The sequence below is a fragment of the Octodon degus genome, unplaced genomic scaffold (genome assembly GCF_000260255.1).
Source record: "Octodon degus isolate 3935 unplaced genomic scaffold, OctDeg1.0 scaffold00156, whole genome shotgun sequence".
NCBI lineage: Eukaryota > Metazoa > Chordata > Mammalia > Rodentia > Octodontidae > Octodon > Octodon degus.
In genome coordinates, this window is record NW_004524732.1 from 1102665 (window position 1) to 1117210 (window position 14546).

At 42.4% G+C, this 14546-nt stretch overlaps 1 protein-coding gene across 3 annotated transcripts in view; it reads left to right on the forward strand.

Moving 5' to 3' along the window:
- The window catches only part of Oma1 (OMA1 zinc metallopeptidase), a 108693-nt gene extending 102264 nt beyond the window's left edge, over positions 1–6429 (forward strand). For all 3 annotated transcript variants that reach the window (XM_004642591.2, XM_023702687.1, XM_023702688.1), the window contains exon 9: positions 5968–6429. In XM_004642591.2, the coding sequence (XP_004642648.1) occupies positions 5968–6180 (213 nt within the window). In that variant the 3' untranslated portion in view covers positions 6181–6429. The remainder of the gene's footprint in view (positions 1–5967) is intronic.
- Positions 6430–14546: the final 8117 nt, after the last annotated feature.

A 14546-nucleotide genomic window follows, 5' to 3' on the forward strand; every position in this document is an offset into this window, starting at 1 on the left:
TGTCTTTATGAGTTAAATGTGTTTCTTGTATACAGAATATTGTTGGATTTTGTTTCCTAATCCACTGTACCAGTCTATTTCTCTTAATTGGTGAAATGAGTCCATTTACTTTGATGGTTAGAATTGAGATGTATTGACTTACGATTGACATGTTATTTACCTATTGTTGTTTACTCCTTTTTCTCCTGTGTTTCATTGCTTGTTCTATATAGTTGGTTGCTTTTGCTCTCATTTGTGGAGTTCTGATCATTTTGGTCCCTTTCTAGAACATCTTAGTAGCTTGTGTAGGATTGGCTTTGTCATCACGAAATTCTGTAGCTGTTCTTTGTCATGAAAGTATTTCACTTCTCCATCAAACTTGAAAGAGAGTTTTTCAGGGTATAGTAGTCCGGGCTGGAATTGTTTTTTATAGAGGACTTGAAGTACTCTGCTCCATGCTCTTCTTGTCTTCATGTTTTGTGAAGAGATGTCGGCTGTAATTCTGATGGGTTTTCCTTTGAATGTGATCTGCTTCTTTTCTCTAGCACCTTTCAATATATTATTCTTGTGCTGAATTTCTGGGATCTTGACTATTATATGTCTCGGTGTGTTTTTCATTGGGTTGAGGTTACTTGGCGTTCTATATGCTTCAGTTACCAGAATGTCAGATTGTTTCCACATATTTGGGAAGTTTTCTGCTATTACTTCTGCCCATATTTTTTCAGTGTCATTTGTATTGACTCCTTCTTTCTCATTGATGCCTATTAGTCTCACATTGTTCATCTTTGCATCATCTTGCAGGTGAAGGATTATTTTTACTGCATCCTCGTTGTTTTTAAGAGATCCTTTCTTATCTTTTCACTAGCTGCACCAGCATCTTCAAAATCTGAAACTCTGTCTTCACTTTCACTTAAATGGTTTTGCAAGCTTGTGATTGAGATTTTAATTTCCTCTATATCTCTTTGACTCTGCTTCATGCGATCTATTTCTTTCCTTTATTACTCATTCAAGGAATCTGTCATTTTTCTAATCTCCTCTATTTTTTTTTTTTATCAATGTCTTCTTTGGAAGCAGTTATAAATTCTTTTACTGCAGTGTTTTTTTTCAGATTGGGTTTCCTCCCTATGTTTCTGTACTTGATTCTTTACTTCAGATGCTATGAGTTCTCTGAATTCTTTTTTTATTTCAGAAAAGAATTGCGCTCTGAGTTTCTCTATAGCTTCTGCTGTTGCTTATTTACTATCGACCCTATTAATTCGTACATTTGAGCTGAGCTAGTAGGAAAGAATTCCACTCTGAGTTCCTCTATGACTTTCTGCTGTTGCTCATTTACTATCGACGCTATTAATTCATGCATTTGAGCTGAGCTAGTGTCCTCTGCACTTGTTCTGGGTGGGCATGTGTTTCCTCCATATGTTTCTGTATTTCATTCTTTACTGCAGATGTTATTAATTCAGGGATTTCTTTTTTCATTTCCATTTTGAGTTCCTCTATACCTTTTTGCAGCTGTTTCTTTATTTCAGAAGGCACTGATTCATTGCTTTCAGCTGTGTGATTCCCAATTTGTTTTGTGTTAGTGTCCTCTGTACTTGTTATGGGTGGGCTTGTGGTCTGATATTGCATTTTGCTCCTTCTCTTTGTCATTTTGTGTAGCACCATCTTCTGACCTTTGTTGTAGATCTTTGTTGCAGTTACAGCCTTAGCACCTGCTTAAAATCAGGTGTAGATCTACAAAGTTTGGATTTATCCTTCTGTGCCTGGCTTGCGTCTGGCTGCTGTGCTGAGTTCCTGTTGCTGCCCTTGGGGGTGAACCTATTGTGCCCTCTAGCAAGATGTTCTGATCCTGGACTAGCTGGATAGTTCTGTCCCGTACACACTCTACAGGGATTGCAGCTGAAGGGTTTCACCCCAGGCCTGTATGCCAGGCCTGAGTTGAGTCTGGAGGGAACAAGGTAGAGTAGGGGGGAGAGGCAGCTCTCCCACACACTCACTGGGCCTGGACTAGGATTGGATCTGGGGGTTCCCAGAACGCGACAGAAATTCCTACTCTGTGGGCAGGGTGTGTGTGGGGGTACTACGAAGTGATGGGGGGCGTCCCAAGAGGGTGAAGGAGGGAGTCACCCACGCTGCGCCTGGGCTGGGGCAAGTAGGTCCTGCTGGCGCTGAGTAGCGGGAAGCTCTCCCACACAGTCACTGGGCCTGGGTTAAGACTGGGTCTCGGGGTTCCCGGAGCACGGCAGAGATTCCTACTCGGCGGGTGGGGTAGGGGAGGTGCTGCAGAGTGGTCGGGGGTATCCCAAGGGGGTGGAAAAGGGTCTCACCCACGCTGTGCTGGGTTGGAACCAGCAGGTCCCGCAGGCGCAGGGTAGCGGGAAGCTCTCCCATACCCTCACTGGGCTTGGGCTAGGACTACTAGCAGGTAATTTTGGATGGCTATTCTTCAAAGCAGGAGAACATTTTATACAGTAGTTTATGACCTTAAATCATAGCTTTTAGATACTTAGACACATATCTGGACCTCTATTTGCCTTCTTGCTGTGCACTCATAAGTAATAGAGGCAGGCCTGTTCAGCATATAACCTATGTGCATACTATGACCTGTAAATTTCTAGTCTCCTCCTGCCCTGTAGCCTATGCTGCTCATTGTACCAGTCTCTACTGGGGGCACCTCAGGTACACACCCACCTCTCTTACATTCTTGCTCCTTCTCAGAGTATTCTTCCTCAAGGTTGCTAGAGGTTCTCTTCTGTCACTATCTGTAGGCCTTTTTCCCCCTGAAATCTTTACCATTGGAGCCTTGTGTGGCCCCCAAATTCTTACTGTCTTTTTCCTTCCTTAATTCCATAAGATACACTACCATTAAAAAATCCTAAGTACGAGCTTTGCCTCCTATATATCTTTCTTTCAAAACTTCCTAAATACTGCCGTTTTTCTTTAAAACTGGCTTATTCAACAAGTGCTAGGAAAGTTAGATAACTGTTTGCAGAAGACGGAAAATGAACATATGTCTCTCACCATGTACTAAATTAAAATGAATCAAAGATCTAAACATTATAATAAAAACATTAAACTTACTAATAGACGAAATACTTGAAGTCGTTGGTGTAGGAAACAATTTTCTAAACAGAATCCCAGTTGTACAGTATTTCTTTTACAACAAGAATCAACAAATGGGGTGAGCAGTTTGTATAGCAGAAATATCAATTATTAGACTGAAGAGGCAACCTATAAAATGAGAAAAAAATTTACCTGCTTTCCTCAGATAGAGGGCTAATATCTAGAATGTTTTAGAACAAATTAGAGCACTTAAAGTAAAAGAGCTAGCCAAGAAATGGGCAAATTAGATTATAGAGGGAGAAATACAAATGGCTAGCAAATACAGCAAAACCTTGCTTTGGTGGCAAAATTCATTCTGGAAACATGCTTATAATCCAAAGGACTTGTGTATCAGAGCAGATTTCCCCATAAGAAATAGCAGAAACTCAGATAATTCACTCCTCAACTCAAAAATATTCAGGTAGAAGTTATTACAGTACAGTAATATAATATAAGATAATAAAAAATACAAAATATGAAAGAAAATAAATTAACCTACACTTTGAAAACCTTAATGGCTGATTGGGAGATCAGAAAGAAGGGTTATTGTGTAGGATAGTTTTCACTGTCACTAACAGAATCACTGTTGTCTGTTGGCTCAATGGAGTCTTTCCTTGCAACTTTAACGAAACACCTATCCAGTGACACTTGGTTTTTCTTGAGTTTGAGGATTTGGGGGAATTGTGGCATTTCATTGTTGTTAAATAGATCCATTGCTCACACTGTTATAGGCTTATTTGGGGGGGATTTTTCCACAAAATTTTGTACTGTTTCCATTTTACACATCTCCCTAACCTCATTTTAGGTGAGAGATTCCTGCAGCTTTTTCTTTTCCTCCCCTGCACATGATGTCTTCTTCATAACCTCTTGCTGTTGGGAATACAGTCACCTACAGTCCTGCAGGGAGGGAAGAAGAGAGAGAGGGAGAGAAAGAAGAACTTTTGGCTCAGTTGTGATCGTGTTATACTTAGTGTTATATACCACTTGTATACAAGACATTGCTCATTTATCCAACTAAAATTTATTGGAAATATTAGCTTGTTTGCAGAAAAAGTTACTTGCAGTCCAAAGTATAATTGTATATGAAAAAATAGTCAACATCTCTGACCATTACAGAGGTGCAAATTTAAACAATATTAAGATTCTGCTGTATACCGAAAATAATGGCAGTCATTAAGGAATCAAAAAGCAACAAATGCTGGTGAGGCTGGGGTAAAAAAGAAACCCTCCTACATGATTGATGGGGATGTAAATTAGTGCAACCATTATGAAATCAGTGTTGAGATTTCTCAAAGAACTAAAATTAGAAATTCCATATGACCCAGCTATCCCTTCTCAGTATCTTTCCCAAAGAGCATAAGACATGCATAACATTGTTTATATCAGCATAATTCATAATAGCTAAATTCTGGAAGCAGAGTGTATACCTATCACAGATGATTGAATAGAGAAATTCTGACATGTATAATGGAATACTACTCAGCTATAGAAGATAAATTTGAGACATTTGTAGGAAAATGGATGCACCTAGAAAAATATAATGTTAATGAAATCACCCAAACACACAAGCTTCAATACATACCTCATTTGAGTGAGGCAAAGGAAAAGAAATGATGGGTGGAGTCAAGGAAATGAATATCTTTCAAATAGGAAAGGGTCCAAGAGAATATGGGTGAAAGAACATGGGGAGGGAAGGGGAAATGAGAAGAATAAAGACATGCCATATATAGAAACCTACCAGGCTCAGTGAATATGCACATTGTGATTGCATCTTTTTTATTTTTGTGGTACTGGGGATTGAACTCAGGACCTTATGCTTGCCAGGCAAGTGCTTATTCTACTGAGCTATCTTCCCAGAATGTGCACATTGTATGTCACAAACATGAGCTAAAATTATTAATGTCAAGCAGAATGAAAAGGGAAAAAGGGAATTAGAGGAGGACAGAGGAAGAGGAGAGAAAGAGAGTGAAATTTTAAAAAGAAACAAGTTGTATTAGTTACATGTACTCCTAAGAATGATTGCAGACTATATGCGTACAGGACACTGCAAACTTATACTAATACATATTAAAAATTTAATATTTTAAAGTAACCCACTTTGAAGAGTTACCTTGTTCTTTAAGGCAAGTTACTTAAAGCAGCAGTCACCCGCCCTGTCCTCACTTTTGGTGGTAACTTGTCAGCTCTGTTGCATGACATTGTTGGTTTTCCCACCATGTGTCAGCATTCTTACATTGATATTGCCTAAGTTTAAGTTTGCAGCTTTAGGTTTTCTCTCTTTTCCAGTCCAGATGACCAGACTTAAGTTGCCTTCCTAGCCACTGCCATGCCCTGCGCATGCAGACATTCTTGTCCAGCAGTGCCGTCTCCAAATAATCAGACTTTGATTTGTGGTAAGATCAAGATCTGGTGTTTTAAAGAGAACAGAGTTTGCAGCTGAATCATGTGGTGTTCTGTGATTGTTTTTCCTCCCCCTACTGCATTTTATTTTTGTTTCCTTTTTTAGGTTATTACCATCGGTTCAACCCAAGGTGTTCAGCTATGTGTATTGTTTCTCAGTGTGTTCTGATGTATATTGTCCTGTCTTAATGTAACCTCATAGGCCTTCTGGTCTTTGCTAATCTGAGTGGTCATTGTAGGGTCTGCCAGACCTCTGGGAAGACAGTGCTCTCTCTGAGACTTGTTTATCCTTGACAGAGCAGTTGTTATTTGCAACAGATAGTCACTCTTGTTTTAAAGTACTTATTTGAGCAAGTGACAAGAAGTAATTATCACTAGTTCTCTTATGTGTTGTGATGAAGATGAATTTTAGTATAGAACTAAAGAATGTAATCTTATACTTAATTTTTGTTTAGATCGTATCAGAAACTGCCTTGTGTTCTGTCTTCATAGGCTCTGAATATTAGAGAGGTCTGTAATTGCCCACCACTTTCTGGACCAGATCCTCGATTACTGTTCAAACTGAGCATGAAGCGTTTTCATCAAGAATTGGAAAAAGAAGACCGAAATACCACTGTGAAGAAACAGAAAATGGATCCTCTTCTCACTCAAAAACAGGAGCAAATACCATTAACATACATAGTTGAGAAGCAAACCAGGAGTTGAATTAAAATTTATGAGACTCAGAATATGTGAAGAATACAGTAATCTTTACCACTTTTATGTTACTTTAAAGAAAAATGATGTTTGAAATTAAAAAAATGGATGTTCAGGGTTAAATCATGTTTATTACAGATACTGTATTATCCAAATTCTTGTAGGTATTTATTTTTGATGAAATATTGATATATTTTGATCTGTTTTAAAATACCTTCAATGAGGAAACTGTCACAGAATAAATGTACGTTTCACGTCTTTACTCTCTTATACTTGCTTTTCTGGTTTGGGAGGGAGGCCCCTGTGGACAGGAAAGCTGAAGGTGCAGTTACTGTTGGTGTACAGGGTTCATCGCTGAGCTGAAACTGGACTGCTGGGTCCAGGGGGCTACAATGAAACACGAAACTAGCAGTCTGTGGAAAGTGGTCTGCACTGGGGGAGGATTATGTGGACACTGGGGCCTTGGGATAGAGGATTTCCTGGTCTTCGCCTGTGGATGAGGGGGCAAGGGCTGTCAGCGAAATGGAAGAAGCTATTTTCATGCTGAGGCACAAGTGGCCCCAGTGACAGCAAGCAGCAGAGTGGGGAGAGAAGATCCTGTTTGTGCTGTCACAGTGTGTTCTTGAGGTTGAAATAGAAATCATGTCATCTTAGCTCCTTACCAGTACTGCAGTTGCGAGGACTGGCTGGTGTTCTCAGGACAGGCACTGCTCGTTGAGGGCTCCACCAGGGGGCCAGGACAGCTTACAGCCCTAAAGGCCATTTCCTGAGCAGGAAGACCTCAGGAGGTACCATGTGAAGACAATGGAAGAACAGCTATAATACTCATAAATTAGTGCACTATTTAGATATGAAAGTAAACTCATAACATTACTATTTTTGTACTACCGAATGGTGAAGTCTAGTGATTGTTAAGTTACAACTAGTTCTAAAGAGGAACGTTTCCCATGTAACATTTGTATTAAATACTTTCTTACATAATTAAGGGGGGGGGAAGCTATTTACTGGGTATGTACGATGAGTTGAGCTTCATTTGCTTCATTTATTCTATAATCTTATGAAATACGTTTTCTCATACCAAGAAACAGCCATTAGGGGCCGGGGAGATGGCTCAGTGTCATAAGCGTTTCCCTGGCAAGCGCAAGGGCCTGAGTTCAATCCCCAGTTCTGAAAAAAAAAAAAAAAAAAAAAGAAAAAGAAACAGCCATTAGAGAGGTTAAGTTACATGTCCAGTGTCTCACGTAGAAAGAGCAAAGCTGTACCTCTCAGAGCACTCTCCTGTCCATCTGCCACAACTCTTGTGTATCGAAGACTAAACTATGAAAGATAAGGAACAAATCAATTCTCAGTGTGTTAGCTTCCCCATGGATGATGTTAGTAAAGGTAAATGTAATTATAAAGTCAGAGCTCTTGTGTTGTCTGCAGAATGGTTGTCCAAATATTCTTCCTCAGACTCTCCTGTCAAAATCTGAGAGCCTGGTGAGTACGAAGAGGAGAGCAGTCTCTCCCTGTCTGTGGAAGTCCATAAGGTTTCTGTTCAGTTTATATATTTTACCTACTTCAATATTTACAGAATATTTGCCTGGTTTCTGAGAAGATACTCAGAGTCTATGTTTTTATGGCTTAGTACATATTGCATGTAAGGTAATTATTAGCCTGTGTAGACGACAACATTGGTAAAGGAGAGGTTCTTAGGAACTATTCTATATTCTGTCCTCCTCCTTTACACTTCTGGTGATTGAAGTTTTGTAAGAGGTTCTATGTAATATCCAAAGATATTTGGAGAATGTCACTTAGAGCTAACCAGTAAAGCACGCTGATTTCCCTGCAGATTTCCTAAGAAAATAATGTGTGGAAACCCTGATCTGTTTTTCTTCCATCTCATTGTCACATCTAATTGTGTTGTTCAGACTTCTTAGAAAACATACAAATTGACATCATGTTAGACCAAAGATAACAGAGATAATACATTCATAGCACATGTGTAAAAGGTGGGTTTTTTAACCCATAGAGTCAAATACAAAAGAAATGTTACATTTTGGCTCAGGGTTTTATTAAAATTAACCATTTGAAGGTAAGCTGTATACTTTTAAGTGTTATGTGAGTACTACGTTCTGCATTTAGTTGTAGAACTGTTGTTCCTCAGCCTATAGGATTTAGATGTTGACTGGTTAGTCACTTATTAGCAGGAGGCTAGTAAATTTGAGGAATAAACTTAATCTCGTAATTTAGATAGAGATTATATCCTCTGAAACTAAAATAGAATGTGTAGCGGGACATGGTGGCCTATGCCTGTAATCCAGATACTGGGGAGGCTAAGGCAGGAGGATTGTAAATCTGAGCCCAGCCAGGACAACTAATGTGAAATCTTGCCTCTTAAACAACAAAAAAGAGCTGAGAGGTAGCTCAGTGATTCAATGCCTACTAGCATGCACACATGTATGCACAATGTGTGTGTTTACCTCTGTATTTCTAATACCTCGTAATAGTTCTTTGCACATTATAGGAATTCAGTTAATATTTTATTTACCACCAACATTTATCATCTGACATCATGTTAGAGAGAATCATACTATGAAATCTCTGCCCCATGGTAGTTGTGATACACTAGACAGGTTACCTGAATGCTAACCCTTATTTCTAAATCTGGCAGTGAGCCTTCAGTGGTGGATGTGATGACTGAGTGATGGGCACTCATTTCATCACCATATTCCCTGCGGAGCTCCAGATTGGCGCCATTTTATTGAGGGCTTGTTTTGTACTGAACACAGTGCCAGGAGTTTGTCAAGCATTCTTGCACCTCAGTGAAGCCCTGTATGTAAAGGTTACAGTATTCCTCACTGTGGATGAGAAAACTGAACTTTACAGGGCGAATGAAATGCCCTTACAGTTAAACTATGAAAAGACCAGGAACAAACTACCATTAAGAGCAGAAAACCCAGCTCATGACCATGAAAGTCCATCCCCTCACCTAACGAGACACCATGTGTCTGCCCGCTCAGGCCACGGTTTAATTTGGAGATCATAGTGTCATCGGGCAGCATGCCTTTCCTCTGCAGTCTCCTCTGGTCACTGCCCTGGTGGCAGTGAGGTTGCAGGCAGCTCCATGTTTCATGTGTGTCTGGTTGTCCTCACTCCCGCTGCAGCAGCACCCTCCCTACTGCAGCAGGGAGCAAGCTGGTCCTGATACCTTGCACCTATGAGCTCTAGCCCTGGAGCAGAGGAGGGGGACAGTCGCCACACACCCAGAGTGGCCCCTACGTGGAGGGATGGAGCAACCCTGGGCCTGCTGAGTAGGCGGCCGGGCCAGAATTAAACCCTATAATGGTTACCCTCTTTCAGCAGGAAAGGAGAATTCCTTCAGAGTTTAATCTGAAATGATACTTGATCCCAGCTAAAATACTGTAGTATATTTCACATTGGCATTAATATATTTGCTTAATTAATTTGTTATTTGCCAAACAAGGTTTGTCTTGTTTTAAACCTAAATTATGTCCTCAAACCTTAAGATTGAAAGACAAACGGCTTGACTTGCTGGGAAGAAAACCAAGGCATGGAGGAATTTGTCAGATTATCCCCGTGTGTGCTTGGAGTCCATGGCTGACGTGGGGCTGGACCTACAGGCGTCTCTGCTTGGCCTTCCAGGGTTCTTGTATCACACTTTTTAGAAAAGAGATATTACCTTTCTTCCTTACCTGAAAATCAGAGCTCCAAGACATTGAGCAGTGTGCTCCAGCACAGCTCGGCTCTGTGTGAGGACCGAGACTCAGAGCCTCGTCTTCCTGATCTGTGCCTCTTCGCTTGGCAGTGTTTCCCTGCACCCACACTAGTGAGCAGCAAGGCCAGTACTTATTTTCCCTTGTTTAAAGTGAATTCTGACAGGTGATAAAAATACACAAACTAAATGTATTTATGCATGGTAAAATCAATGGCCTCATAATGTGAACTGATTAGGGCCTAGGGAGTTCTTTAGTCTGGTGAGAAATGGTCCCCATTCCCCTCTGGAAGAAAACCTCAGCTTTCTATCCCTCTATCCTGGCCCCCTGACTCCCATCAGAAATGTTGAGCTACTGGCTCCCCATCTGAATCGAATCGAAAAGCACTCCTCTCCTGGTACGTGCTCTGTGTGTGAGGAGCGCACCCCACAACTCTGTCTTGAAGGGTTGGAGTGGAGGCTGCTGGGCTGAGGGCAGAGCCACAGTGTGGTGTCGCTCCTGCTCTCAGATCATCTACTATCCGCAAAGACCAGGCAGGACCTCTGGCCATTGTGTCTCCAGCTAAAAGAACAGAAATTGGTGGCTTTAATTTGCTTGGTGGCCTCATTGTGTGAGAAAGAAAAATTCAAGACTTTGAAGGCTCTTGGAAATAATGAAGCATAGTTGGCAGATTGGGTTTTTTTCAGACTATAAAAGAAAGTAAAATTCACATGTATTAATTTTGACCAACAGACCCAAAGCATATTTTTTAAAAATGTATTTTTTTGATACAGGACTTTGTGATGCAGTCCACACTCATAGTGATCCTTCTGTCTCAGCTCGGATTACGGGGCTGGGATTACGGATGTGCACTACCATACCCAGTTTGGGTGGCTGACACTGCTTGCCTGAGTTTCTGGGGCCAGCACAGCATGTGTATTGGGGATTGCACTCAGGACCTTGTGCTTGCCAGGCAAACACCTAAGCCACCACGCTATCTCCCCAGCCCATAACCCTATTTTTGTACTCTGGGTCTCTACTTAAGGAAATATTTTCTAAATTACTTTGTTTTTGCACAGAAACAAATTAAAATTTTCCACATTAATTCCTCTATAGCTCTGAGACAATCAAGGAGAACATCACTGGTCTTATTCTCTCCTTTGTGAGAATGAGATGGTAACATTTCTCTTACCCAGTTCCCAGAATTGTCACAGGGTTTAAATGGAGTAATGTGTGTATGCTCTGTACAGCTTCCACAGGCTGTGCCTGTACTGATTCTTACATGGTGGCATCGTTAGTTAGGAGAACTCAGGGCTGGTGATGGTGTCCTTGCTTGGAGAGTGCTCCTGGAGGAACTCCCACCAGTCCCAACGTTCTAATTCTTAAACCTAGAGAACCAGGGCCACTGTCTACATGATGGGTCAGGAGAATGAGACCTGGACTTATCGAGCCCTCCTCAGGGTGGGATCCTGCAGCCTTTCTCTCCTTCGCATCCTCCCAGCCACTCTACGAGCCCTGGGCTCTTCCCTGAACTGCAGCTAGCACAGTGGCCCCTTGCAGGGCTGGGATCATTTGACTGAGGTCACACAGCCCAGGTCCTTGAGACCTGGACACTTTAACTGTCCATAACACCTGTTTCTGCCCACGAAGGAAATGAACACAGTTGGCAGCACAGCAAGGGAAGCACTTATTTGGGGGCCTTTACTGTGTTTTGGAGCCTAGAGCTTTTCTCCTACTCACGAATCTCTGAAACCTTCCGCTATCTCTCAACAGCAGCTGCAATGCCAAGCAGTGGACTGAAAGTTATTCAAGGGGAGGACTGAGCAATGTTCCGAGACAGGTGCTGATGCAGCCAGCGCTCCATGAGTTTAAGGAAAGAGGGATGCAGATCTGCAGAGAGGAAGGGCCCCAGGAGATGGGCAGGGAGGGAAGGGACAGGAAAATAATGGATGAGTTGTGTGCCTGTACAGCGCCCCTTGATGAGTGAGCATTTATGTACTGCAAACATGCACTAATAAAAGTAAAAATTAAAAAAAGATTTCTCATAGTACTACCAGAAATACTGAAAGAATTAAGGAAGAAATTATGAACAAGGGCAAGTAGCAAGTGATAGTTGTTTTTTGAATGTTTGAGATGGTTTTTGAGTGACCTTTACTTACTTACAGAGGAGGAGGCCTTCACCATGCAGGCACGGCTCTGTCCATATCCCCTTCCTCAGTGCCTCGAGGTCCGTGAGCTTCAGGTCTGTCTGCAGCCCCTTGAGTGATGGTGTGGAAAAGCCCACCAGTTATGTACCTTAGTCACCTACTGCCCCTATTCTGTGCTTTATTTTTCTCCACAGTATTTCTGACCTACTGAAACCATAGACCTATTTGACCCTAATGACTACCAGAAGCTTTGACTTGAGCTAACCACAATGCACTAACTCCTCCTCTCAGGTGAACTACTTTAGGAAGCAAGAAGATGTGGGTTCAAATCCAGCCTTCCTTTCCAGCTGTGATGATCAAGTCACCCTGTCTCTCACATGCATGTGGTTGTCCTCACATGTGTGATGTGGCTACAGAGCAAGCTCTGCTTCCACACCTACCACACTGTCCCTAGAGCTCACCACTGTCTCCTGACCACAGTCGGAAGTAGTGCTTTGTACATGATTCTCCACACAATTTGAAGCATAGTGACTCCCTGCCTTTTCCTACATCAGTCTCCACAGTTCTGCCTCTAGCTGTGCCTCTGAGCTGTGCCGTGAGAGCCAGTCTCTGCATCAGACAGACCCGGGAGAAGGTTGGTGGGTGCCAAGAGGTTACTTCACTCTCTGTTTTCCTCCTCTGTCAAAGTCAGTGCCAAGGTAGCAAGGAGGCCATACCCATGCTTTTCTGAGTGAGGGTTTTTCTGGCACTCAGGATGCAGCCACTAGAAGTACAAGGGGTTCGTGCCCTCAGGGACATCTCCAGACTGGTGGGGATCTGAGGCAGTGCATGTGGGCCTTGGTCTCCTCATCCTTTTGCGATGATGTGGGCCTGTTCTAATTTGTCACAGGCTGAACCCTGGGGCGGAGGGCATCATCTACTCATTCTCTGGTTTCTCTCTCCTCCCCGGCTCCCTTTTGTCTTAGCCACTTTGCTCATCACTGAGACACAATACAGCATCCAGCATGCACAGCTAAGAGAAGAAAAGCTTTCTGTGGCTTACAGTTTGTAGAGGTTCCAGTCCGTATTTGGCAGGTTCCAAAGCAAAGCAGCACTGGGGAGGGGCAGCGGGGCCCAGGCAGCAGAGGCAAAGGAAGAACTGGGAAGTGGGAAGAACCTTCCAGGCCATTCTCCCAGGCTCCCTTCTCTTCTAACCAGACCCTGTCTCCTCACAGCAGGTCAGCTGTGAGCCCTCCAATATAATGGGCTTTCAGAAGCCCTGCATTCAAACATGTGAGGCTTTGGGTGGACGTTGAGATATGAACTGTAGCCCCTGCAGCCCTGCCTGGCGCCCACTGCCCGCCTGGGGCTTGTGTTAGAGCCTAGTGTGGGGGACCCAACCTGGGAAACCAGCTAACAAACATCACGATTGAGTCCCCCAGCAGCCCTGTGGGAAGATTCTGGCCCAGGAGTATTTGAAATGAATTCAAAAAGAGAGGGACATTTCTGGATAATAGTTCCCATGCTCCTGGAGTGGATGGTTAAGAGTTTAGAGCAGAATCTATAGGACAACAGTCAGCAGAATGCAAAGCAGTTTGTTCTCAGAGATGTTTGCTTTGGTCATTGTGTCCTTTCTGCCTCATAAAATTATTTAAACTAGGTGGATATGCATTACATAACAAAGCATCCCATTCTGTCCCTGTTTCTGACCAAAACTATACAGTACGTTTCAAATGCTTTTCTTCTACATCACTGCTGTCGTGTTCTTACATTACAAATAACTGCAGAAGCTTCAGCTCACTGCTGTTTCCCTGAAGCACTCTTTCGCTGAAGTAGTGGCTCCATCTGGATTTTCTCTGTGACTAAAGTCTCATCTCCTAATAATCTTTTTCATCCTTTACACAGCCACAATCATATACTAAGCCAAGTGGCACCCAACGTTGGGAACAAACTCACGCGAGAGGCTAAGAGACAGCGAGGCAGCGCCGTGAGGTATGAAACCGTGAGGGGAGCCTTCCGCTGCAAGTCAGCTCAGGGACTAGCTGCGCAAGGCCTGGAAAGGAGCAAGGATGTGCAAGTCTTTGTGTTAGTCTTGGCATGAGAGGCACAGACAGCCACGGAACAGCCTGAAACATCGCGGCAAGGTCGCGGCCTCAGGATTTCTCAGCCCAGCGGTTATCACTGTCCAATTACTGAATAGGGGCAGTGTTTTAAAAATATTTTTTTTATCTTGCTTTCATCCTCTTCCTTGTATTACTATCATGGGATCACCTGGTGATCTGTTGGCTGTCCAATTACTAGGTGCACGAGGACAGTTTTTTTCTTGCTTTATATGTTGGGAGGACTCAATGTCCCTGGCTAGCCTGGAAAAAACCTTTTATTTCTCCTGCTTTGCCTGCAATACAGATCAGACTTAATCTAAAAAGATACAACAATGTAGGCAACATTTACAATGTCTTTTAAAAAATTGAACGAAATAAAAAGAAAAAGAGCATTGAGAGAGAAAGAGATAGGAAAAACAGGGCTAGAAGCAAAAAAAAAAAAAAAAAAAAAA